Source organism: Corvus cornix, chromosome 2 (genome assembly GCF_000738735.6).
Source record: "Corvus cornix cornix isolate S_Up_H32 chromosome 2, ASM73873v5, whole genome shotgun sequence".
NCBI classification, from domain to species: Eukaryota; Metazoa; Chordata; class Aves; order Passeriformes; family Corvidae; genus Corvus; species Corvus cornix.
In genome coordinates this window covers 150932404-150952439 of record NC_046333.1, presented here as the reverse complement: position 1 = coordinate 150952439, position 20036 = coordinate 150932404, and the positions used below count along the sequence as shown (strand labels likewise).

The 20036-nt window shown below is 39.3% G+C and overlaps 1 protein-coding gene across 4 annotated transcripts in view; it reads left to right on the top strand.

The window, feature by feature from the left end:
- The window catches only part of SLC45A4 (solute carrier family 45 member 4), an 86396-nt gene that overhangs the window by 33791 nt on the left and 32569 nt on the right, over positions 1-20036 (top strand). For all 4 annotated transcript variants that reach the window (XM_010404703.4, XM_010404702.4, XM_039548636.1 and 1 more), the window contains one exon: positions 15746-16363. In XM_010404703.4, the coding sequence (XP_010403005.1) occupies positions 16120-16363 (244 nt within the window). In that variant the 5' untranslated portion in view covers positions 15746-16119. The remainder of the gene's footprint in view (positions 1-15745; positions 16364-20036) is intronic.

Sequence of the window (20036 nt, the reverse complement as noted above, 5' to 3'; positions counted from 1 at the left end):
TAAAGCTTTTACAGGATGATAAATGGATTTCACTTAAATTAGATAAAAGGGATGTGGTGCCCCTGTTTTATCTATTAAATCTTGACTGCTGTACAAAGCAACAATAAATTTTTTCAATCTATTTAGGCTCTTAAAACCTAAAACATTTAAGGATATGTTATGGTTAACTGCTGATTGCTTTAATCAAATATTATTCCTCCTGAAAATCTGGCAGGTGATTGTTCAAACAGTAAAAACATTAGTTTATTGCATATTCTAGTCCTGTAATTGACAAAGTAAAATGACTAAGCACAATGCTCTCAGTAAAGCTGCCAAAATAAAATACAGCCCAGAAGGGCAAGCCACGCATTTCATTAAAATAAGGTTCAGTAACCATGAAATTTATCACCCTTTGGGCTTCCTCACTCTGACAAGTGACTAAAGTGTAAAATGTCAAATAGCTCTGTGTTGACCAGTAACTTGCATTAACTTTAAGATTTTGTTGGTCAAATACTAGATGTACTTTCTTGTTCACAAGCTACAAGAAATGAATAGTTTTCTTCCTCAGCTTCCTGTGTTACTGCTGAAGACTCACACCCACACATGCAGCACATGCAAATGTCTGTGCCTTTGTGGGCTCTGGGAGGTGGGAAATAGTGTGTGCTCACAAGTGAAGGTGAGAGAATGGCAGGGAATTAACCCTCAGCATGTAGAACTGTGAGAAGTTGATCCATGAGTGGGGCAAGGCAGGAGTGAACCTGCCAGTTGTCCTCCCCATGATGGATAATAGCACTTCTGTTACCCATAGCATCTAGAAAATATTCTCTAATTCTGGTTACAACTTGGCCCAGTCATTACCTTTCTGATACCTTTTTGTGCTTTCAGCAGCTCCTACATTTGAAACCCTCTGTCAAGACTTTGTTTAGAGATGTAAAATAATCTCACGCCCTTCAGACTTTGTAGCCATGTCTTCTGGGTCCTATCCTCTTGATTATTTCCTCTCCCAGTTTTTTTTCTGCTTGGCTCAATCTGATTTACAATGTGCTTTGCTCACTGAAGCATTTGGCTGAAGTTATTGTGCTTGATAAGGAATCATTTGTCATATGAGGTGGTCCTCACCTCTAAGAGAACATTAGGACAAAAGTGAGAATACCTCTTTTCAGCAGGGTGTACTGACTTGGGTTATGCTTCTCTGCTGGAATCCACAGGTCTTCCTGAAAAATGTGCAATCCCTTCTCCAAACTGCTATAAGGAGCAGTGTTTGAATAAATATTTGCTAGGTTTTTGGTTTTATTTCACACTATCCTTTTGAATCGTTACAGATCCCTGTTTAGTAAACCTGCTCTCAGTGCATGGGCTGATAATACTTCTGGACCGACACTAGAAAGCTCCTGAAACCCTACTTAGGAATACTGTTTTGGAGTCAGCTACTCTTCACAGCAAAATTTGTGGAAGCTGTTGTAATGTCCTTTGAGTTTGAGTGTCCTGCCCACTTCAGTGATGCTTTCATCTAAGTTTAACAGAGTCTGAATATATTCACAGATGCATGGTACATCCTACTGCTTATTAATAAAACTTGTGAAATCCTACATGACTGCTAATTTATGAAAATCTTCAAGTGTTTCAGAGTAGAATTTTCCCCGGAAGACTTCCTGAGTGACCAAATTCAGGCAGTTCTACTTGTCTGGAATCAATTCTAAAATCTCTTCCTTGAACCAGAGACCTATAACAAGTTATCCAGTATGCCAAAGTGCTTACACAAGGCTTTTAGAAATGCTAGGCAAAGTTAACATCACCACAGTGTCACCAGGATAACTGCCAGTTTCTCAAAGCTTCCGTCACTTCATATTTTTGGTTTGCCTGCTCTTAACAGGTGTATACTTTAAGCAGTGTAGCACTTCAAATACTTAGGACTATATGCATTGCTATATGAAGGTAACAACCTTTTGTCTGTTTTTCTAGGACACTGCCAAGTAGCTGGTGAAGTTGAATGGCAAGTCTGTTCAACAAACTGTTACTTATAAACTCCTTGCAGAAAGTGAGACAGCAAAATAATTCAGGAATGAATGTCCTATTCCTTATGAACTCCAATAAATGGATTTAGCTGGTTGTGATGTTAGAGAAAGGAATCTGTAAGTGTTAACTATCTTCATGGGAACTGGGGTGGAAGCCAAGCCACTATCTTGTACCAGAATAAACTGATAACAGAAAGTGTTCAGTTAAAAGTAGAGCAGTTGTGTAAAGAAATAGTCTGAAGACGTAAAACTCTGAAAAGTTGAGATAGGTGATATGTGCAGTATTCATTCAAGTACTTTAGTTTTGCAACTTTAACTCATTCCCTTGTAGAAATTACAACTGTCTTCCTGGTCTCCCCCATTTTCCCCCACAGCTGCAAGCCTGTGATTTCTTCTGCAGCACAGAAAGAGAACATCCCTTTGAAGTTTATCTAGTGAAAACCACCAAACAGCTTTAGCCAGGTGTATGTGTGCTCCCATCATCCTTTGTCTGACCTCTGCCATTAGTGGTGCTCCTTGCTTGGGATGCTGCTGTGAGCAGTTGCCGTCTCCTGGAAGATGAACATCAAGACAGTTTTGAAAATCGAGAAATTTCATGTATTATTGCAAGTAGAATCTTGCAAGTTGATTGTGAGTGATAGATCAGGCAGTTGGAAATGTAACATCTGGAATACTGTGAGGTCAGGCTCAGCTTTCCAGAGGAGCAGTGAGAAGAGTCTGCATCCCTTATACTTTTAGGATCAGGGAACAGAAAGCTCTGAGAGCTTACAAAGCTGAATCCCTATTTTGTGCTGTGCCTGTTCCCAACAGCTGCTGCCAAACCATAAAGATGATTAAACCACAGAAAAGAGTAAAGACTAAAAATCTTGCTCTGGTACTTCTTCTGCCATCTGAGCAGAGCAGCAGAAACAAATCCAGACTGAATGTGAGAGGAGCAAGATGAGGAAATGTCAGTGATGCAGGCACAAACTTTAAGCACTTTAATAAAGGTGTGTGGATGACAGAAGATGAATGAGAGCTGTTTAACTTAACTCTCTTCGTGAAGCCCACACTCTTGCTAGATGTTGTTACTCAAATTCAGAGAATGCTCCTGTCTGTTTAGATGCATAAGCAGGTAGCTTCAGTGCACTGAAGGCAGTATTCACTGATCAGCTCACAGTTTGGTCCGTTCTTCTTCTTTCTGTGAACAGCCCTACAGCCCCTGAGCTGAGAGGTCCTTTAATGTTAGGTGCCTGTTAGACTAATTGTAAAATATTTATCTGAGCAAGACATTGCTGTTCCTGTTTATCCTTCAAATCACTAAATTTTAAACTTGTTACTCTCCAAGCTGTAGTTGGTGTGCCTTTTAAAAATTTTAAGGAGATATTTGGCCCTGAATTGAAGTTGCAGCTCTTATTTGCACCTACTCACAGTCTGTGGAATTGCTTTTATATTCCTTCCTCTGAAGGCAGCTTACACTAACTGCACATGTGTTTTGGTGTCTCTTTAAACAATAAAGGCACAAAGCCAAACTTACCTTGTCAGGTGTTCAGGTTACTACTTCTTTCTCTGGATTTCCCCCTTGGCTTGAGATTTCAGGATCTATCCAGGGTAATAGAATGAGCGAAGGAGATTGCTTGTTCTCTGAGTGCACTTTGCAGAGAGGATCCCACCCCTTTCTGAGGATATTCGATGTCTAGTAGGATAACCTGCCAGCTCAGCTGTTACACTTTGGTATCAAGCTATTTTGTGTGCTGCAGTTCTGGTGTTTCCCTCGTTGTTTTGCTCTTCACATACGCTGCTTTCAGTGGCTGCTAGTATTAAAGCAGCTCTGCATTCTTAGAGAAATACCTGTGATATTATCTGACCACAAATTCATTCTGCCTCTGAGAATGATCTGGAAAGGCGCTCTAGCTGGTATGCAATTAGCCTTGTATAAAGAAACAACCACTAGATTAGCTTTGTTTTCTAAACAATCAATTATGCTTGTATAGGCTGTACCTCTCACTGCCCTGTTCTTTATGTCAGCAGCCCTGTATCTATAGAATGACTCAAGTGCAATCACTTTGAATCTTACAGCTAAATTAATATTGGCTGTGACTTGTTGACTTTAAATATGTTTTTAATGCAAAGAAACTCTCCCCTTCCTAAAAGAAGGCTGCCTAGTCCTGTAGACACTATTGCAACAATGTTTAGTTCTTACGGATATTCAAGGAAAGCTACTTTAGCATGTGAAAGTTTAATTCACTGAGGATGTTTTAGGTAATCCAGCTGTTATCTGATAGTAACCTCCAACAGAAAATGCTTTTGGGAGACTAGATGCCTTTCAAACAGCATTTGCTTGTTGTTTTGGGTGGGTTGGTTTTGGTTTTGGGTTTTTTTGGCAGGAAGTGGGAATACAGCTCACAAGGGCAACCAGTGTTCAAGGTATTTAAATGTACATTAGCATCTCTACTGCCTTTACAGCCTGCTTGTGGTAGTCCCAGCTGGCTTGTGACAAACAGTTATAGTGCAGCTGCTGAAACCATTGATTCCTCTTAACCCCTCTGCTCTGGAAACTTGTCTCTGTGGAGACTTAAAGGGGTGAAAGACCTGTGCTCTGGATAATAAGAAGATGCTTAGAGTTCCGTGGATGAGCTCCACCCCCATCTCACAGTGCAGCTTTGTCCCTTGGGTTATATGTTGAGTTTTCCTTGGAGGATGGCAGCTGTGTATTTTGCAAGAAGCATACAGGAAAAGTTGATGGACTGACAGAGCATGACTGAATTGTCTGACTGTGAGAGGGCTAAATCTAGACTGGGAGATGTTTGCTTTCAAATATTTTCACTTGCAAGTAGTTCTATAGTGTTTGCACTGGTGTGACAGCAGGGTACAAACACTTCTCTGGTGCAGAAGTGCTGCAGGTCTCATCCCATAGTGGTCCAGCTGTCTGCTGTTGAAGTGGCATGGATGCTGGAGCTTGTGCATCCTTTAAGAGGAGAACAGCTGACAGTCATTCCCAAATTAGGTAAAAATGCCAAATTCTGGCAAGTCTTTGCCAAGTATTTCGTAGTTCTACAGAGTCACAAATGGAAGAAGTTTGTGTCCTCTAAATATTGCCCTGCTAGCTGGTCTTCATGTATCAAGTCTAACTGCCAAGCACTTGTAGTCTCTTATTATTTTAGTGTACATGTCAGTAAATATCTTATCCTGCCAGTTCTAACAGGGTTAGAGCTTGGCAAAACACATTCTAAAATAGCATTTTTTCACTGTCCAAAATCAAAATGTCCTGATCAAGCTGCTCTTAAATGTGGCCATCAGCTTTCTGTGGGGCTGCTTATAAGCTAGCTGTCTAAAGCATATTATTTGTACTAAAATTGTCTAAAATGGATGGTTTGTAACTTGGCCAAAATATTGTCTGTTTATTACCTGTATTTCTGTCTCCTATAAGGTGTAACTCTTATGTGGTGTGTGTTCCCTACTTTGTTAGAAGTACTGGTTGTGGAGGTTCTTACAGTATTGATCCTAAATGCTGTAGATAAGGTCTGAAATCAGTGTGGTGATGCAACCTATAAGTGCTGATTTATCCATATTATTGACCAAACAGTAATTCTCTGATTTTCTTAAGGTTTAATAATTATTGGGGTTAAGAGGGGATTCTTAATTTTGTTTCTCTAATACCTTCCTTAAAATATACAAGCTATGTATCACTGCTAGGTCAGTTCAAATGTTTGTCTAAATAACTGAGGAACTAAATCATATAGCTCTACTTCATGGCAGTGTACATAAACACGTCTGTCACACTGGTATTTGGGACAGCCTAAAAAACTGGAGCAGGGATCTGCTCAAGTGCTCCAGCAATACTTTTTATGGAGTATGCTTTCTCAATGCTTGTTTGTAATTATTTGTATTGCTAAAGGGAGATGTTTACCGAAGGTGCTGCACCCTAAACCTGCCATTTCCTCTATTAGCACCACCTCATGCATCGCAGGTGTGGGGCCAGAGGGGTGAAAAGCAGCTCTTTTACCACACCCTTTGTAGCACGGATTTAGGAGGAGGTGGGATTCTTTGGGTGCCAGGAAGTAAGTAATAAATAAATGTTATCTCTAAACACTTTTATTCCTTTCTTTCAGTACTGTAGTGATGAGTTCCATTTAATACTTCATCAGGGGATGTTAAAGTATTTTCCTTGGCTCAGATGGAGGGAAGCTCAGCGAAGCTTGGGTGGGGAAGGGAAGGAATCTCTCTCCTTTGTGCTGACAGGAGACAATTTCCAGCAATCATGATGAGTTGGTGTGGGCTCAAACTGCAAGTTAGGCTGTAAATGCTGGTTTATTACCAAGCAGTCACGGTGATGAGGTTCCCCTTTGATCCGTGAGTCCACTCAAACAAGGCAAAATGAGAACACTTAGTGCAAGATGATATAACTAGTCATATATACTTGTTTACAAACCCTTTGGAGAATCTGAAATGTGAGAAACCCTCTTCTGAGATGCCTTGGTTTTTTTCTGAGGGAGTAATTATTTCCTCAGAGTTAGTAAAACCTGGTCAAAAACCTGACTTCTCCATCTTTGTTGGAGGGTGAATAAAATTCTAGGGATATTTTCAAAAGCTTCCTTTAAGAGTTTTCTGAGATTGAATGATGGTAATGCGTTTAGGGACTGGTAATTGGAGATAATTCCAATGAATTAGACTTTGCAGACGTTAATGATATGCTAGAGGAAGCCAGCTTATGAAGATCTATGCTGTGCTCTTTTTTGTCTTGATCTATTGAATAGCTTCTGTAATTGTCTAATACATATTCTGGCAGTATTTGGGTTTCTTAAGCATTTGCAGCCTGAAGAAACCAGGCTGTGAATTTTCAGGCAGTGAATATGATTAGTTTAAATGCCAGTACGTGAAAATAATTGCTTTTCATAGTAGGTACAGTAGCATCTGCAAGAAATATCTAACTTTGTAAATACAGAAGTAATCAGTCCTGGCTTGACTATTAGTATGGATGAATATTCATGCAAAACTCTAGTCTCAACCTATTACAGAAAGTATTTCTCATTCTGGGGAGTAACTTGAAAAGGTTGCTCTGGTGTATTCCATTTTCCCCACTGCAATCAGAAGAACAGCCTTGGTGAAAGAACTTGAAGGAAAAGAAAATGCTACTGGCAACGATGCCCTGATAGGATTATTCTTGCACCAGCAGCCCCACTGGGTTAGACATTGCCCTTCCTTCTGAAGGAAGGTGGGATTGGTGCAGTTAATCCACTTGGTTATGTATTAAGATGTTTGCTGATGATAGCCTTAATTTTGTTTTCCTCTGTTCTGCTTCACAGAGACAGAGGGAATGAATCCACTTAACTCTGATGGGAGATAACATTCATGTTCAACATGGTTTAAAAACTTGAGGATCTTTTAGTAGGACCATTCCAAGCTGGACCATACTTTTAGCTTAGGCCAGACTCAAGTTTGTGCCTATCTGACCAAATCAGTGGGTTTTCTTAGTGAAAGTCATTACTTGCAACAATGTCAGCCCATAACAGCATATTTGCACACTGGCCCAAGTGATCTCTGTCCCCATGACTTTTGAGTTTTGTGCTTTTGTGGTGACTTGGTTGTAAGTGTTTGGTTTTGAGAGCTGTTAGTGCTTGCTGTCTTGCCCTTTACCTAATTCTGGGTGTAGAACCTACTAATTGGAGATCCAGCGGTCACAAATCAGGCATGCCTATGCCTTTGCTGTGCTGTGAAACTGCTTCTTAGTGCCTGTTTTTTTCCCAGCATCCCTGGTCCCAGCTGTTACGTTTTCCATTAGCTCTAAAGGCTTCTCTACTACTGTTTATGCACATATCCCCTTAGCTGTTTACTTGTTTAATGTATCTGTATTAATAAACATTAAGGTAATGTGAGTATATATGACTTTTTTACTTATCAGTAAATCAAAATACAAGTTAAATCAGATAATGCCACCTCTCCAGTTTAACAAAATGAAGTATTTCCTACTAAAAACAGTAGCAACTGTGATTTAACAATGTAATCTGATCTAATATTAGTAACAGGCTGTGCCTTTAGGGAGCAGTATAATATCCAATCCACTGAATAAAGTCTGTCTCACATTAAATTCTGGATCCCTCTTAAAAAGATGGCTTCCCAGAATTGTTTCAGTAATTGCATAAAGACCCATGATTTCCTATGTGTTTTTCCCAGTAATGAACAGAGAAGTGATGTTGGCCCCCAAAATACAAAGAATGATGAAATAGTGCTGTCTTACAAAGCTGCTCTCCCTGGTGTCACAAGCACCTTCACCTCTCCACCTTACCTCTAGAGCTTTCTATTTCTCTTCATGTGTCTGGGCAGGAAAAATCCCATCAGGGGAGTTTATCATGCCTGGATTGCCATCTGTGACTGCATCATGCCATCTTCCAGCAGGAGCCAAAATCTTACTGTTGGTCATTTTCTGAGTAAGCTCCGAGGGGGTGGAAAGAGGGCCCCAAGAAAGCTAAGGGGGTTATAATCAGGGCTGTGCTTTATGGAAAAAAGGAAGCAGGAAACCCTATGGAAGATTTAACATTGGCAGGGCTGGAGTTTGTAAGCCTGTGTATGTCAGGCTTTAATAATTTCTGGAATTTTGTATACATACTGAGGAAAGAGTGCAACAAGTCTTAATTAAGCCTTCCAAAATCAAGCTGTTCACACCCTTCCTTTTATGTTTTGCATTGTGGTTTGGATATTTATTTGTTGGGGGAGTAGAGGATGTCAGATGTTCGGCATTAAGAGTAGAAAAGCTGCCAGCATCATCTGCTTCTCTTAGATGAATTTATATTTCAAACATTGTGTTCTGTCTTAAATAGCAAGGCAGAGGTTGTAAAAGACATCAACTGACTTACAATGTGTGAAGAGTCCTGAGGGCAGGCAAAAGTTTGTGTTGGAAGAAGTGGAAAAAATGCTGTTTCTCCGTGTGAGGTGGATTGCTCCATATTGTTTTAATTCACAATGTGCTGCAGAATGACTTACCCCTGCCCAGACCTTGCTTCTGTGGCCTAAATTGTGTGGTAGCTTCAAAAGCAGGTCATGATGCAAAAGCATTGTGCTGTTTCCAGTCACTCTTTTCTCTTTCTTTCTCCTTTTTTTTTTTTTTTTTATCTTGGTGTCCAAGATGAACTTGCTAAGAATCTGACCTGCAGTCAGTGTTAGTCATAGGGTTGTTTAGTCATGGTGTCCTTTAGAAGAAGCTGGTCCATGCTGTTGTGCTTCAATGCCTCTGATGACCTGAACGATGAATTAGATGTTGGGACATGTCAAATGTGGTTCTTTATTGCACCCAGTTAGCCTTAACCTTTTTCCTTTGGCAGGGTTTTAGTGATTCACAACAGGCCAGTCCAGTGTAATATAAGACTGTTTTAAAATGAGAGGTTGACTTTCAGGATCTGGAGGTAATATAGCTCATGTATGGGAATGCTGTTAAGTAATAAATGGTATAATTGATTTAAAAAAAAAATATAGTCTTCCCCCTCTGATAGGGTTAATACAGTTCTGTTTTTAGAAAGTAGTAGCTAAAAAGCTTTCAGTGTTTGCATTTGGCTGTCAGAAGTCTTAATGGGAATTCAAACAACTGCCTGCTTATAATTGCTGCCCTTTTGAACAAAAGGCCTTATGACTCACCTATACAGAAAGTCGCAGGGTTTGTCTACACCTTTATGATGGAACGACTTAATCAGATCACAGAGGGATACAGCCCATCCTCCTAACTTCGAGTAGGGTAGTTGAGCACATTTATCCAGCTGGGCCAAAACCTCCAGGTATGTGTTCTAGATGCTTTTCTTCCTAGTGGAGTGACTGAACACTTGAGTATTGACATGGGCCAAGAAAACATCCCTTGTGGCCAGTTCTGTTACTATAAACAGCTGCTAATAATTAGCAACAGAGCCGCAAAACAACCAGGGAGAAAATAGCTGCCTGTTGGCCAAGCAAGTGGTGTTCTGCCTTGCATCTGGCAAGTACAAGGAAAGTACATGAGAGCTTTCCCAGCATGCCTGAGGATCCTTCTGCCTTCTGCACAGCAGGTGTCTGGAGCTGGGCAGATGAGTTTGCTTTTTGACCTTGCAGCCGCAGGGATCCACTGATAGCTCCTTTCCTCTGTGAGCTGCAATTTCACACTGGCTTTGGGAATTGCTCCCCAAAGGGACACTTCCAGCCACTCCTGTGCCTCTCTGTTACAATGGTATGGATCCATGCAGCCAACCTGATTTTATAAAGGATTTTTTTAGCTGCTTGGACATGTTTTTGTCAGCTTAGTTTTCAGCCTGGATCAGTTACAGTGTCTGGTTCGCTGCTGTGCTGCTGGTGTGGCTGTGCAGGAAGCAGTGGGGGTAAGGAACCAGGGGCAAAGAAAAGGAAAAACAGACTGGTGCCCTTAGAGGAAGTACTTGTTTATACCAGCTTAAAGTGATTGAGAAACCTAGAGTGTAAGCAGTGTAATAAACTGGTAATGTATTTTATGTGATATTTCTTTACAAAATCAGTTGCCCGATCTTACAGAGTAATGTTTAATGTATTTTGAGAATGGGCAAGGCTTTGTAAGGTGGTGTAGCCATGCTTGCAGAGGGGTTGAAGGTCAGTCTTGCCTTTAAGAACTGCTCTTTCACAGCAGCATTCTCTTTGGTGGAACACAGAGCATTTGAACTCAAAACACCAGCAATTATGCTTGGACAAAAGCCATTTTACTCTTGAAAAGGCACAAGCCCAAACGATGTGTCCTTTCACAAGCCAGTCAGATGCTGAAGCAGAACCCATTGTCCACTTCGAATTGAATTGTGGAAGGAATAATAAGTGATGTTTGTCTGCAATATGGCGGTAGAAGTGCTCAGCCAAACATTTATTTAGCCCGAGGATAAGACAGATAAACTCAGAATGCCTTTATTTCTAATGCTAATATTAAAACTAAGCTTAAGTCAGTCTAGATAACTTTTCAAGATACGGCCAGATTACTTGAAAACCTGAGCATAAACCAATGTGGCAGAAAAGTATTTGACAAATAAATTCAATGACTGGGCACTTACAGGCTTGTCAGCCTGACATGATTCACAGGTGAAAGTGTGGTTGCTAGCATGGATGTCTGTGGGATGCACTCACTGAAGCATTGGAGGAGGGTAAGTTGTAAGGCTCTGGGAGGAACAAAAATCTTCTCCCATTAGACTGGCAGCTTCTGCAGTCTTACACTTTTTTTCCAGGTAAACATTTGAATATTTCATGAAAAAGTACACTTAGTTGGGCTTGTTTTTGTTGTTTGGGGCTTTTTTGATGTGTTGAGCAGCATGGATCACTGACAGGTCCTAATGCAGTGATGACAACTGTGACCAGAATCATTAAAGCCTATTTAAATTCTGTAATAATTGATTAATTGATTCCTAGCTATTTTCCCTTCTGAAGATCGTGGTAAACAATGAAAAGACATTGTATGCAATGATGGCTCAACATGTCTCTTCATCCTTCCTTTCAGCATCAAGAAGTTAAAATTCATTTAAACCGTAGAATCTTTGAGTTAGGGTATTTCCTACATAATTAGAAAATAATTCCTGTGAGCAAAACTGAATGCAGCTCTTCATGCTCTGAGACAACTTTGGTCAGTCTGTACCCTTGCATATAAAAGAAAGTCATGATAATGTAAGAGGCAAATCTTGAAGACAGGCGACAGCTGTATAAATGACTGGAAGTTAATGCAATAAACTTCAAAGAGGATGAGATAAGGGGTAGTTTGCCTCTGTTCAGTCCTCTCCTTCTTTTCCTTAGATATTCAGGAGTGCTTGGACAGGACTCTTTCCATCTTTTTCAGTTTGTTCATTCCAGTTTTTCATAGGCTGTGCTTATTTTTCTCATTGTTTTGGGTTTTTATAACTAGTGCATACCAACTCTTCTGAGACTGTTTCTTACACCAGTAAATGCCTGAGGGAGTGCGCAATGGCTTTATAGGAAGAAAACCTTCCAAAAGATTTGAAATCTTCTCATGGTATTCAGTTGGGCCCATTTAACTGTTTTCTACTTGCCAAGCTTTATTACAGCTCAAAAAACTACGCATGTGATTACCTGAAACGTGTTGTGTACTTCACAGCTTACAGTCATATGCTTTGGCACTGGTTCAGAAATTCTAGTTACTTGTCAAGCAGTGCATTCCTATTCCTTGTTAGCAAGAGAGGTCTGGAAACATGCATCAAAAATAGTTCACTCTTCAAAGATTTGGTCAGGATCACTCATTTATTTTAACTCATTTATTTTAAATGAGTTAACCCCATTTATTTCGGTGTTGATGGGTGTACTACCAGTCTGCTGACCTCCATATGGTGGCATCACAAATGCAGGAACACTGCTTGTCAAACCCCCAAGTCCTGAACTTAAAAACATGCTGAGGTGTGTGATAGAAGTCATTTGCCTGAGGCATCATGTTGTATAATTGTGTAGCATGAGCTCTTTGTGCATCTTAAGCATCGTAGTGCTCGCTAGGGAAAAGAAAACCACAGAATTTCATGGGCTACAGATATGACCTATATAACACTTCCTCTTCTTTGGCAAACCCTGAGGAAAGGCAGTTATTTTCCTTTGGTTCTCTAATGGTTCACAGGCTGTGTCTGTGAACAGTACCTATTTGAGGCACAGGATTATTGTCTTGTCAAGCCTGTAACATGTTTTGTGTTTGACACAGTCATATTATGCCTCAGTGGAAGGTAGGTAGTAAAAGTATAACAGGTAAGACTGCAAGCAATTTGAGAAGCTTTATAAAATTTTGCTTACAGATTAGTTTTTTGAATATATTACCTGTCTGTTTTGTTGAAATATTAATTATTGCTTTATAGGTTTTTGTCATTGCTAAAACATGGCCAAAGGTCAAAGTAAAACATGTGCAATTAAACTTAAGAAGAGAGAGTGTCATCAGTCCCCTCCTCCCATAAACACTTGGCAAGATCAGAAATATTTCTGTATCTAAAGTTCTCTTCACACCCAACCTGTGTACAGTGCCCAACAGGAATCTCTTCCCCTGGATGAAATTTTTCGTTCTACTGCTTTATTTGTTGTTAGTTTTGAAAATGCCCTCGAAAACCAGCCATGAAAAACAATTTGTGCTGGATGCAGACATCAGAGAATTCAGCATTGGTATTTTAATCCAGCTTCTCTTCAGGTGCCATTTACTTTGGAGTTCTTCGCTGCACAAAAGCCTGTTATATTTACTTCCATCAGGTAAATGAATTTGTCTCCCTCTTTGAATGCCACTATTCAAATTTGCCAAATTCAAAATGAACTTGGAAAAAGCAGTAGCAGAATATATATCAGTCTAAAATGAATATGAACACAACTGAGCAGGGCTTCGGAAAGAACTGAAGACCTTTCTGAGAGGCTCTTGTTATTCTCTGGCTTTTGTATTAGACATGCACTTGGAGTCAGATGAAAGTGCTACAGGAAGTCTAGCGTTATGCTTACCACAAAATTGACATAATGGAGCAGTAATTCTCAGTTCTTCTAGATAAAACCTGTCCATTGTGCCTCTTGCTATTGCACTTGAACACTGTAACTGCTTTTTCTGGCATGTTTAAAATATGCTGTTCTTATCTGTGTCAATTACAGCTTCAAAGTCTACCTCCATCTACCACCCATTATTCCTGGCTCTTAAATTATCTGATCATTCCCCATCATCTTCCACTTCAGAAATAACTTTTTCAGTCATCCCTTAAGAGCCTTGCTCAAATGGGCTAAATCTCAGATATCCTCTTTTGTCCTGCCTCTTTATCCTTTCCCGGGACTAATGCTCCTGGCTTGGTGTCATCCTCCTTGCCATGTGCAGGCTGCCCCAGTGCATCACAGAATATTCTGGAGTGATGAACTGTCTTCCTCTCAGTGCCTCACCCTAGAACTGCATATGGAAGGTGCTGTTTAGGGAAGGGGAATTAAATCCTTCACAGGAGAGGAAATCAGGCATGAGAAAACAGCAGAGACTTTAAAGCCAGTTTGTGCAGGAGAGTAGTCCATGACCCTTAGTGTGTAATACAACATACATGTTCTGCTGATTTTTTGAATAAGAGCTAACATGTATACTTTTAAATTCTACTGAATGTCATGTTGCCTGAGTCTGCCAGCAGTTAAACATTTTATGACTAGCCCGCAATTAAAATAATTGCTCCTACTCCGGAACATGTATTTTGTAGGCTTTACTCACTCAGAACTTGTGTTATGTAAAGTGGATATGTTTTTTTTAATACGCAGAGTACTTTACATTTATGATAAACTACTTACATCTTAATTTCTGTGAATTCCAAGTAAGTAGAGAAATGCTTTCTCGAGTGCTTTTTGTTCTGAACTATTTAATGCTTATAGAAAAAACTTGAACTTAACTTGGTTTATGGAACTAGTTCAGTAAGTTATTTTAACTTTCTCATGGGATTTAAATGTTTGTCCAGCTGAAAATAAAATTTTAGCATTAGTTTGTTGTTGGGGTGATCAAATATGAGAATTCCAGTAATCTTGGGGAGCCTGGAAGCACTAAAAACCCAGACCAAAAAAGATGCTTTGGAATGAAAGAACGCCGTATATGCAATAAGCAGTCCAAAGGAGGGTGTCAGCAGGAAGGAGTGCTCAAGATGGTGTTCTCGTGATGCACTTTTAGTAGAACAGTGTCTCAGGTCACACTGAAACAGAGCTGCTCTTGTGATGTGCTTTAAACACCAAACATGTCATCTGTTTCCTAAGGCTCAGTTTTAGGCTCACCACTTAATGATCTGGTTTGTGCTCAAGCCCACTAAGAGTTTTTGTTGCCACAACTGAAGGGACAGGGAATTGCAGCGTGGGGACTTCTACTGAGGCCAGCTTTGCTGCCAGAGCCATCATTTCATGGAAGCATATCCCGGAGGGGTTTTGTCCTGGGGTCACAGCTCAGTCACCCTGTGTGCAGAGATGTAAATATGCATCCTTCTAATACAAACATTATGTAGTCTGACTTTTTATAAGATGCTTTGTTTTCTTCCTCTAAGTGCTTAAACACATTTTGATTGGCATGGTGCAGTATTTGTATATATGCTTAGATTTTTGTCTATGGCACAAAGGAGGGGAAGATACAGAAGAAGCTTCTTACCTGGTTAGAATATATTTTAATAAATTTAATGTGGAAGATATTGTATCATTCTGCTTTCACAAATTTCAGCAGCCTCACAGGATGTGGGAGTAAGATGCTCTGGTCTTGTGTGCAGAAAGAAGATGAATTCATATGCTGTGTATATCTTCATTAAAGTTTAAATATTTAAATATTAATTCTTAGTTATATTCATCATGTCTTATTTTGCTCATACTTGCTTGAGAAATATCTTCAGTATAAAATGGTATGATAGTTACTGCAAAGTAACTTGCAACTTCCAAGAGTCTAAATGAAGATGTCTGTGTGACCATGGTAATTGATGAATCATCCTCCTGGCATAGAACTGGAATATCCTATGCTGTTTCTGAAATGCAGCCTGCTTTACATTTCCTGGAATCATAGTCTTGGTGTTCTGAGGATCTTGGGCAAGTACCCTGATATTCTTCTGTGGCTTTGTGTAGGACCGCAAACTAGAGGAACTGGAGTACAGTAAAGCATCATTTAAATACAAGGCACAACTGCTTTTCAATGGAAAGTTCAGAGGTAGGAGGGAACGAGGCATAAAGGACCCTACACTAGGCAAAGGACAATGGAAAGCATGAAGCAGGAAATAGGTTATATGGTTAAGGGGGGGGACACAATATCCTGAAAAATCCTATTGAAATTTTTAAATGCTTGCTTTTTGTTGCAGATTAATCAGCCACTCGATGGGGATTAACAGTGGAGCACCTCTTTGTGTCGCCTTTCCACCTCTCTGTAGCACAAATAACAACTTCAGCACTTCTTCAATAATAATTATGGAACTGGTATTAACTGAATGGCAATTATGGATTTTTAACTCTAACTCACAGTAAACCAGCAAGCCATATGTTGAAATTCCTACCAAATAGCTTTTCATTCTTAATGTCTCATATCTATACAAGAAGTTGCAAGATACCTGTTTGTACAAGAGGAATATAAGCATTACTTGCCTGAGGAACAGAAGCTGAAAGAGAAGACACCCTAACTTGTTCGTGGAGTTATGGTAGTATTATTTATATAGATATAACAAATATATATATTTTTATGGTAATGAAAATGGCTCCTCAGAATGCTGACTCGGAATCTATGCAAGTTCAAGATCTACCTGTGGCACAGCTTCAGAAACCAGAAAACAAGGAGAATGAAAGTAGGGAGGAGACCATTAGTGAAGGATCCATAGACCGGATACCAATACGCCTGTGGGTGATGCATGGTGCAGTAATGTTTGGCAGGGAATTTTGTTATGCCATGGAGACAGCTTTGGTAACACCTGTATTGTTACAAATTGGTAAGTAATTCTCATTTCTGTGAGTCAAAGCTTTCTATATATTTTTGCATTGATTGAAGCCAGGCAAAGAGGGAAGATGCGTCTGCCAACTGAAAGTACACAAGGTAAAAAGGATTTTGGTTTTTTTGCTTATTGTCTGTAGCACAGATTCAACTGTGTGATCATGTTTAAGTATGCATTCATCTTCTGTCTAATATTGCTTCCCTCTGTAAAAAATGCAACCTCATTTAATTCTAAAATTCTCTCCTACAAGGTAAGTGTCCTAGAAACTAGAAAAAGTATTAGGCTGTAAAGGATTGCAGTGAAGCATTTTTTTAATTTATGGAGAAATGCTTCAGGTTACAGTACTTTAGAATATCTAAACAGATAAATTGTTTTTTCCAGCGACCTATTACATTCATTTCTAACCACTGGAGAGTCTTGTTTTGTGTGATTAATCTGCAGTTTAAAGCACATGAATACACATGAATAAACCATGATATCAATCGCCTTAGATGATAATGGGGGCAGTGATGGGGTTTAGAATGGGGTAGTCAGTGTTAAATTTCATGGTGAGCATTGTCATTAGGTTTCATATAAACTGTTTACAGTATTAAGAGTATCTGGTATTACCTTTATCAAATACAGAAACTTGTGTTGTCAATCAGATATCAGAAAACAACATGACACTGAATGGAAATGCCAGACTGAGTGGGGAATAAACCAACCATGTGTGTGCGCTGTATAATTGTTTATATATTTTGTATATTATATGTTTGCTTTGGCTTACCTGTGCAGGTGTGCCTTACAGCTTGCTCAGCTGTGGCCAAACAGAAGCACTCAACCAACTAAAAAAATAATGTTCAGTGAATACTATTTACAACATTGTTTAAAAATTCCCAGGTTAGCATCTTGACTGAAACACATGGGGGTTTTTTGTTTGTTTGATATGAGAAAAAGGCATCTTAGATTCAGCTTGTGAGCGTGTGATGTACAAGTCCTTTCATGCAGTCTTCCTGCAGTTAAAAATGTGTTTTCCTATGAAATTGCTAGTTGGTTTGAGTGAATGGAGTGAATAATCAGTGCAGTTAGTGCCATGGGAGATAATGATGAGTTAAGCCTCAATGTTTTCCTAAAAATTTTAATTTTCAGAGCTCATCAGATGGTCTTCATGGATCTATTGTTTGCACAGTTAAAACAGATTCTAAAAAGTTCCAAAAAAGAGCTTTTCTGATCAACCTAAATAAATTTGCTAAATAAAACACATGCAACTTCATCTAGGAATGCTTGTAACGTTCCTAACTTGTTCCGAGGTTGTGTCTTTTGCATAAGTTGAGATCTAGAAACTTCAGTCCCTTGTACTGGCAGCATTGATTCAATAACTGCCTACCATAAACTCAAAAACTTGCATCCTGCTTTGCATGGAACAGATCACTGGTTTTGTAAGTGACCTGTAGGTTTTCGTTTGCTTTGTTTGTGCTGGCACTTGCATGATTAAAATGTATGGCTGGCTAAACTGACTTTACCTTACCATAGGGTAAGGTCAGACAGTATAAATAAACCATCCTCTTAATTACTGACCAGTCTCCAGTTTACATTTCTTTTGTGAGCTTTTCTAGCTGTTTCCTCCAGATAATTGAGAAATATCTCTTCCCTTCCTTCCCTAACCCCAGTGATCAAAAAAACATCGTGATTTGGGGGAAGGGAAGAAGAGGGCTCCCACTTCTAGAATAGCTGCAAATCGACAAAGTGATGCCTTTTACATGCGGTAACGATGTTCCCTGCCGCGGAGATAAGAAATGGAGGTAGCAGTTACAAATGTCAGTGCTTTGGCAACTAATTGAAATCTTTCTGCTTGGCTCCTGTGCCCACAGCATGGCTAAAAACAGTGTTGGATTCACTGAAGGGTTAAGTTATTCACGGGTGACTTATCTGGCCTCTTTGTTAATTACCTCTTACATGGTTCTGTTTACCTTTATCAACCTCAACATCTGTCTGCCTCAGCATGAGCTATATTTATTCCTCACTGGAGGGGGTTGCAGTATAGCTGTCGAACTGCTGTAATATTCCCTTTGCTTCTTGTTTTGGTAGAAGCAAAGATCAGTTTCTGTGAGATTAAATTGGCTCGAGAAACTATATTTGAGAATTGGCACCTGGGGAAGTGTAGTGACTCAACCAATTTTGCTTATAATACACTGAAGAACAAGAAGCCTTTTGGGTACCCAAAAAAAGATGAGTCTTCACAGAGTGTGTTGAATATTAACAATTAAACTTTACAGTGTATGCTTGTGCTTAACTGTATGTGGGAAAACTTTGGTCACTGAAATAATCTGAGATTCTTATCAGATACCACCATGAAAACCTTAGGCACATCAGTATGGTGTTACACACTTTATGCTTGCAAGTATTTGACTTTTCTTGCAGTTTGAGTACCCTGGATCAGAGGTGTAGTTATGATTTGGCAGATGAATGAGCTGTCCTACTTGTTCTGTAATCCACGAGATTTTATCAGCTGAAGGAGATGGTCACTTGGATGGTCCCTTTCCAGTTCAGTGGTGGCTGAACTCATTGTGTTTAAATTTCCTGAAGGTCTGAAATCTTAAAAAAAAGAACTGAAAGTATCAGTGAAAGCTGCTTGAATCAATGGATACTGGAATTGGAATGGTGCTGAAGCACCTGAGTTACTGCACCCCTACTGAAATAAGTTCTGACTTCTGACTTTAATCATTGTCTTTATTGCTATAATTGATGTTATATTGCTGTGTCAGAAATGCAGTTACAAATCTCTAACAGCCTTGCAGCCATAACTGGGCTTTAGTAGCCTAGCAACAACTACAAGCCAAATATATATGGTTTTTTTAATTCCAGCTTGCTCTTTGGTGTCTTAGTATCTGCAGCTTGAGAATTCAAAATGAAGCAGTGAACTTGAGAAGAATTCAAATGATGTAAAAAAATGCCAAATATGAGAATTCTGGTCTGAGTCCAGATGAAATTGTATTAGTTGATGCTTGCAGAAGTTATAATCTCTAAAAATCTCCATTAACCTTTTTGAAACCTGTTCAATAAGCAGTTTCTACCAGTGTTAAATTTTACCAGAAAATAAGCTTTCAGCACCTTTAGAACGCGAGTTTTACTTGTTCATGAGTCCAAGGGTTTTGACAAACTGAATGATTCATATTATCCTTGAGTATTAACACTGCTGTTTGCTTCCCCTGCACATAAACTACAAATTCCATAGGAGCAGGATGAGACCTTTGTCTTCTGAAATGTCTGGTACTTAATGTTGCTTATCTGTGAGAAGGAATTAAAATCCCTGCTATTGTTTATAAATGACAGTGTATTTTCTTCCACCATTAAACTTAGCTTTTAAAGAATTAAATCTCTAAAATTACTTCCAGTTCATAAGTTCATGGAAGATTTGGACACATGATAAAATTCTTTTGCACAGGATTTTGCTTGAATAAAAGTAAAAGGAGGAGAAACCAAAGACTGGTATGGTGTAAACTTGGAGAAACTGGTTTTTGAAGAAACTTGTTCAGTGAAATCACAATACATGACTTCTGTTAATAACACTTTAAACCATTAATAAATACATAACTTGGTAATTTCAGATTATTTCTATTTTAATTCAGACAAAATTTTGGTTTTAATGCAAGCTGTAAATCCATTTTAGTTCTTCTGAAAGGTGGGATCT